Genomic DNA, 7509 nt, shown 5'->3' on the forward strand with positions numbered 1-7509 from the left:
TTGGTATTAGTTTATGGAAACGGCTCTATCTGTTCGACCTCCAACAAGGAACAGTTCACATAATATAATCCATGCATGTAACAACACCCACAGAATACATCAGCTAAATAGATATCAGTGTCATGGTGCAACATTCCACAATCTGCACCGAATTATAGGCTTATATGGACAAGAAATTGATGCACGTGCACATGGAAACTTGTTTTATTTAAATAACGTCTGGTCGTATATATGGATGGAACACTACTAAAATAAATAAGACAAAATTACAACAAAGTGTGATACAAGAAAATTACAGAGAATCAGTAGCTTTCGATGGTTAATGGATCTGTCACCAATATAAAAGAGTCAAAGCGACATATCAAAAAGCTGTGGTAAAATATTTACAAAGATGGATTCGGCACTTACCCTTAAGCAAATCAACGAATGTTATGACGAATGAATGAATAAGCGCTTCTATCATATAACAAAATGAGGTCATATTCAAAAGGCACGATACAGTTAAATTGTGCTACATTATTTTGTGACAGTAATAATTCCTGCAATGAATCTTTGAGCCCATGTTGTATACTTGCAGGGATGCAAAAACGTAGACCAGGGCCTCGGCTGTGATTGCTTTGGGTATTAGTGGTTCACTCATCCCCTCGACATAGAAACAAAAATAAATAAATACAAAAATAACTGTAGAAATATGTCTGCCATTTGCGAGCGCGACATGAGCAGGTCAATGAACCTGCTTGGCCCCGTTACCTGGTCCTAAATGCTCGCCTGTAAAGTTCCCGCGGTAGCCTAAAAGCCTACACACCGAGGTCTGCAAAATGGCATTTCTCTTTTTCACCAGTATTGTCCGATAGAAATCAGGTTGTTTTTTAGAATATCGTCCCAGCGCTTATGGCAGAGTTGTTGTGGTGGTGGTGGTGCTGAACCAGAGGAGGTTGCAGATGCGTCGCAGAGTTCGTTGTCGAATACCAAGTGTAGTTTGCCAAAAAAGAAGGCGCAGTCGTGTTCGGAGGGCTGTTGCTTTGAGGTAAACCGGGGTTGACATTGTTCATCCTCTGATTCTGTGGAAAGTCCCAGGCAGTAGTTGGCGGAGAGTTGCAAGGGGGAGATTCACTGGAAGCTGCGTGTTGCTCCGGAGGGATTTCTCCACTCTTCCATAACTTCTTGAATTTCGAACGGCGGTTCTGGAACCATATTTTGACCTGAAAAAAACAACAACAGATTTCCTGTGATACCACCATGAACAACAGAAATGTGTGTGCGTAAATGCCAAAACAAATTTACCATCAGTTGCATTCGTCAACTTAATAATAATATTTATAAAGGTAGACTAGCCTATTATGTTTACCCGAAGCAAATGATGGGAATAGTATTTGACAGCATATGGACGTACATCTGAAATGAACCCACCTGTGTTTGCGTAACGCCCAGAGACGCTGCCAACTCCGCTCGTTCTGGTAGAGCCAAATACTGTGTCTTTTGGAACCTCCGCTGCAGGGCGGCCAGCTGGAAGCTGGAATAAATGGTTCGCGGTTTCCTGACCTTCTTTGGTTTACCGTTAACCATCCGGATCTCTGGTTCACTCTCTTCTTTCTCTGCAGAGACAAACAGAACTCCGAGTCACACACACGTTTTAACCTGTGGTTTAAGTGTTTTACAGTCGTGGTTCCCAAACTTTTCAGCCCGTGACCCAAAAGAGAAATTAGACATTCGCCCGGGACAAACTAGTGAAAATAGCAGATATACATATACAAGCTTGTATATCTGCTATTTCAATCACTACAAATGAATTGTTCTTTAAAAAAATACATATGAAATGTATTTTTAGTGTTTGTTTTAAAATAAAATAAAATATATATATAATTCTTACTTTTTCTTAAATATATATGATATATTTTAATGTAGGGAAAGAAAAATGGGATTTTTAATCGAGTCGTGACCCATAAAAGTTGGTCCTGACCCACTGTTTAGGAAACAGTGTTTTACAGTAAATTCAACGAAACGGTAGGCCTAAATATATAATAAATAAAGGCTATGGCCTTACCTGTGTCGGCTGGAGGAGGTGAGGGACTTGGTCCGTAGGAGCTGTATGCGCCGTAGGACGAGTTGAAACCGAGCTCGTATGATTTCTGGTTGTAAGGGACGTTCATGGCGCTGCCGTGGTACTGGTAGGAGCCGAGCTGGCCAAATGGAGAACCTGCACAATGCTGCTGCTGGCTGTTGTAGTAGCTGCTGTCAGTCGCCGTGGACACAGGTAGAGTTGGGGACTCCTGTGATTTGTGCAAGCCGTGGAAATTACTTGAGGTAATCTGGTTCGAATGCATATCAGTACTTAGACTCTCAAAAACTCCAGTCATCTTTATAAAAAAAAAAGAAAAGAAAAACTGTCGCGTAACTTGTGCGCAATGGGGAAAAACTAAAATGCGGTTAGAATCCAACGATAACCATTTTTAGTTGTCTACTAAATCAAAAGTAACTCCTGTAAATACCAAAAAACCGACAGAAGGCGTGTCCCTCTCACAGTGGCCTGTGGATTGTCTGCCTTCGATGCTAGCGGGCGCGCGTTTTATGAGAGAGCGTGAGAGGCAGAACGGTTATATGTGAGGCAGCCAATGAATAAGGGCTGCATGTCTGACAACTCCCCACACTGCTCACCGTGCATTGTGGGCCTGAGCCCTGAGGGCCTCTCGCTCGTTTGTCTACACTCTACACAGAGATGTGTTTTTTAATCAAAGCAATTGTTTTCAGTCAGAAAAGGGTTCCATATGGTCTTTCTAGGACTAATTCAGCCTTGTGTTGATGCCACATCATGCCAGTTAGGTTGTGATGTGGCTGTTTCTCAAGCCAGGCCTACTTTACGCGCAAATGTCATGCCCGCAATACGCACAATTACATTCCCACAACAGGCTACAATTCAAATAATTTGTAGATATATATGCACGTATTTAATATTTATAATGATATTTAAAAATATGTAGGCCTACGTCTCTATCTGAGTTATTCTCTTCTGTTTTCTAGGGAAATTGTAATGGATCGCAGTCATCGCACAGACAGTTCACATTGGTCAAAGATTAGGTCTACTAACAATGGTCAACTCAGGAGAGGTGGTGGGAGATGCCAGAGAAAATGTATAAAGGTAGACTGACTATCACCTGAATCATGTTCTCGCATAGAGTGAGTGAGCTGACAAAAGTCAACTAGTGCGGCCCCACGTGGTGGAAATCTCCTACTTCAGACTTTGCACATGGCCAATTAATCACATTCCACGCGTGCGAACAGACAGAGTATAAGCAACACGCCGTGTTAAAAAATAAGCTGTAACTCAATCAATCCGAAGGATGAAAAGGCTACTTTAAAATGCTTGTCAGTGACTGACACTGAAGTGGACAAAGAGCCTGCCCTGCACAGTGCACACTAACGGGGCAATTCAAAGATATGCATCATATCATATTAGGTAGGCTACTGCTGGATAGTAGGCCTATGCTCTATCTATGCAGCCCTTAATACATCGTTGTCATACAGCTGTAACCCAAAATGTCATGTTTTGATCAATTAAATAGCCTCCTGCACCTTTTGACGTGCCCAAGTTTATTCACCTCTAGATGGCAGCACAGGTCCTTTAATCTAATAGGCTAGCCCCATATAGAACCTCACCCTCCGCTGTAGTCGAACCGTTGTGCTCCGAGATGAGGCCCTAGTATTTATGCCGGCTGAGGTGAAATTGATTGATTGATTGATTCAAGACTGGTTCGACTGGTTATACAACATATGAATGAATGCTTCAAGTAGGCTGTACTTCACGTTCCAGATGTTCACTGTACAGTTGAGTTAGGCTACAGCAGAGTTTCACGGTCACAGCTTAGTTGGGTCATCTGCTCTTACTGCTATGGGTGAGTTGAACTCATGCTTAAATGCAATGAATCATGAATTAGCACGTAACTAAAATATCACACTAGTTTAAAACTGCATGCCCATATATCAACAGGCTACTTCAAAATATACATTTTAAATGTCAGCCAATATCCCAATAAAAGTACATGAGTTAGCTTACTGCATGTTAAGGGATGAATACAACATTTTTGAAATTGCCTATTGTGATCAATCCCTTAATATAACATAAAAAAGGGAAATAGCATGCTTCCCTTTTTCTCACCGCTCAAGATTGCACTTCAAATACTGTTTGAGCTGGTTGTCCATTTGTGCAGGTCCATTTGAGGTTGCACTGTGTTTAAATGTGATGGGACTTGTCATGGGGCTGCAGCATTAGCCTGACTGCAAGCGTCAGACTCTTCACTACGTTTCACTTCGGGAGCCTCAAGTCTACAGCCCTGATTGACCCATTCAATTCGCCCGCTCCTCGGGCGAGCTTGAAATAAAATAAAATATCTCCGGTGTCAGTCCACACTACACACCACCCACCAACAGGGGGTGGTAATGTGCGGACTGATTTATCAGGCTACTGCAGCATGCCCCTTGCCCCATTATCACTCTTCACCCATACGCCCTTCCTCAGTGTATGGAATGCCCCCACGGCCCATTGCCAGTCTCTTTATGGTGTGGATCTGGACCTGAGGATGTTCAGCATCGTCCATAACCAGAACCAAAGCTTCATGGGTGACAACATAACAATTTTTTACTCTGGAAATGTTGGGGTCTATCCTAGCTACTCCCCTCAAGGTACGCCTGTTAATGGTGGTGTGCCACAGAACGCCAGTCTAGATGGGCACCTGCGGGACGCGTGGCCGCTGATGACATCTGTGCCAATATCCCTGATAGGGACTTTCAGGGTCTGGCTGTGGTGGACTGGGAAAGTTGGAGACCATTATGGGAGAGAAACTGGGACAGCAAGCAGGTGTACTGGGAGGTGTCCAAGGCACTGGTGAGGTCCAGGCACCCAGTCTGGAGTCCTGCTCAAATAGAGGCGGTTGCCCGTAAGGAGTTTGAGGAAGCTGCGAGGGAATGGATGATGGAGACACTAGGACTGGGGCTGACAAACAGACCCCAGGACCTATGGGGTTACTACGGCTTTCACGACTGCTACAATTACATAAAATATGTCAACTACACTGGCGAGTGTCCTCCTAGGGCCCAGGGCTTGTGGGGTTTCTCTACCTGTTTCCCGACTGCTACAATTACAACATTAAAACTGTCAACTACACTGGCGAGTGTCCTCCAATAGAGATAGAGAGGAACAATGAGCTGTCCTGGCTTTGGAACGTCTCCACTGCTCTGTACCCCAATATCTACCTCAGCCTGGACCTGCATGGGTTCAGCAAAGAGGTCCTCCTTTTTACGCACCACCGCATCCTGGAGGCCATGAGAATGTCTTCACAGGCGACCCCCGTAACTCCGCTTGTGTTCCCGTATTCTCGTATTGTCTACACTCTACAGGCACTCTTTAGACTTCCTCTCAAAGGCAAGTCGTGGTTGTTTCTTCATTTGCAACATATTAATGTCATGTTGGATTGCCATGACAGAGAGTGAGAGAGATTATTAATCTCTCCACCTCTTTTATCTTTTTTTATTGTAGGAGCACTTGGTCTATACCATCGGTGAGAGTGCTGCTTTAGGATCTGCAGGGATAGTACTCTGGGGTGACAACACCTATGCCAAATCTAAGGTAAAGGGAGATTTCTCTTGAGGTCACTATTAATAACTTGCATTGAAAGCAGATTATTCATTTTGTTTGGCTTGTCCACTGTGTATTATCTACTCTTTACGTAGGCTTCTTGCGAGGCAGTCAAGGGATACATTGACGAGACCCTGGGCCATTACCTGGTAAATGTGACATTGGCGGCCACTCATTGCAGCCAGACGATGTGCTCGTCTAGGTGTCAAAGGAGAGACCCTGGAGCCTACCTCCATCTTGACCCGACTACTTGGAAAGTGATCGCTGAGAAGAAACCGGAAGGAGTCCTTGGACAGATGAGCAGAGGTCAAGTTCTGGGCATGAAGTCCCAGTTTAAATGCCAGTGCTACCCTGGCTGGATGGGTGAGAGCTGCTCGAGTCCAAAGCAGGGATGACTTGCTTTTCACAAGGGAGGCTAGTGAATAATTATACTAAGAAAAAAAAAACAAGATCATGTAGGCATACAATCTCTGTCAGAACCCATATCTCAATATAGACTTGCAGATTTAAACACCTAGTCCCGATCTCCCCTCTTTTTTGAAAGATACAACAGATCTTCTAAATAAGATAGATGCCATAGATAGAGAATATTCAAGCAGATGATTTCCTTTGCAGTCTATACATAACTTCACTGTACACTAATGTAGGCTACCCAATCAGGAAAGTCTTACATCTTTGGCTTATTATTTGAATCAAAGAGAGAATCTCACTCCCCCCACATCCTTTCTGGTTGAACTCATGAAACTGGTTTTGAATAGAAATTATTTTAAGTTTGAGAATTCGTACTATCTGCAGGAGTCCCTGCTCTCCCAATTATGCTAATCTTATTATGGGGAAGTTCGAGGAAGATTTTGTGTACAATAATAATCCTTTTTCTACTCTGATAAGATGTTTTTTTTTTTTAAGAGATGTGCATATTTTTCTACTTTTTATAACTCCTTTTTACATCCACGTTCTGGTAAAAAATACTTAGTTAAGGGTAGGATTTCATGTAAAACGAAATATGTTGTGTATGTGTTACTTGCGGATTATGTTATGTGGGGAAAACCATTAGGGAAATTAAAACTAGGTTCTCAGAATATAAGAGTTCCATCTGTAAACAGAGATGAAAAATCGTCAGTGGCCAGACATTTCAACACTGTGGGTCATGATGTCTGTACTTTGAGGTTTATGGGGATTGAGGTGGTGATGAGAGGGGGCGATAGGGACAAAGTTTTACTCCAGAGGGAGGCCTATTGGATTCACACACTGCAAACGGAACACTCTAAGGGTCTTAATGAGGAACTTCTACTGATTTGCTTTTTGTGAATGAGTCAGTCACATTGACTGTCTTGTCATGGCTGGTCTTTCGTGACTGGTCTATATATATATATATATATATATATATATATATATTCTTTTTTAATAGTGAAGTTTATCAATTGGCATCTAAGAGTATTCTTAAGAAAATGCCCATAGAGGCATTTTAAGGGTGCAGTGTTTCCAAATGGCTTTCTTCTCTTATTGCGACCGTCAGGTCGCAGTTACTACCAAAACCTCCACCGGCTGTCTGTCAGTCAGTCTGTCCGTCAGTCTGTCAGTCTGTCAGTCTGTCCGTCACGTCACACTTTTCCCCAACTCATATCTCCGCCACCGTTGCCCCAATCCATGCCAAACTTTGCACACACACTCCTTGCCTGCCAATCCACAACCTCCACCCCACCAGGGACCCCCGGAGCTCCAGGGACCCCCAGGGACCCCCTTCCGCCGCCGCCAAAAAGTGCAAAAATGACCAAATGACCACCCAAACGGGGCTGTTTACGGGGAATTCCCGGGGACCACCGACTCCTGGTGCTCCAGCATGGATACCCCTAGTGGAGGACCCCCGCCACTGCAGCGCA

At 43.6% G+C, this 7509-nt stretch overlaps 1 protein-coding gene and 1 pseudogene across 2 annotated transcripts; one reads left to right on the plus strand and one right to left on the minus strand.

The window, feature by feature from the left end:
• Nucleotides 1–869: 869 nt before the first annotated feature.
• Nucleotides 870–2357, minus strand: dlx2a (distal-less homeobox 2a; the record flags this gene model as incomplete). Its single annotated transcript, XM_080752678.1, has 3 exons — nucleotides 870–1202; nucleotides 1411–1595; nucleotides 2045–2357. 3 exons carry the CDS (start codon nucleotides 2355–2357, stop codon nucleotides 870–872), a joined length of 831 nt encoding a protein of 276 aa, XP_080608804.1.
• Nucleotides 2358–4466: 2109 nt separating this feature from the next.
• On the plus strand, nucleotides 4467–6024 carry LOC308307525 (hyaluronidase-1-like; annotated as a pseudogene). The gene is made up of 4 exons: nucleotides 4467–5069; nucleotides 5117–5416; nucleotides 5531–5620; nucleotides 5725–6024. The product of its transcript is annotated as a hyaluronidase-1-like (transcript).
• Nucleotides 6025–7509: the final 1485 nt, after the last annotated feature.

Source organism: Nannobrachium achirus, assembly GCF_963921795.1.
Source record: "Nannobrachium achirus genome assembly, chromosome: 22".
Classification (NCBI taxonomy): domain Eukaryota; kingdom Metazoa; phylum Chordata; class Actinopteri; order Myctophiformes; family Myctophidae; genus Nannobrachium; species Nannobrachium achirus.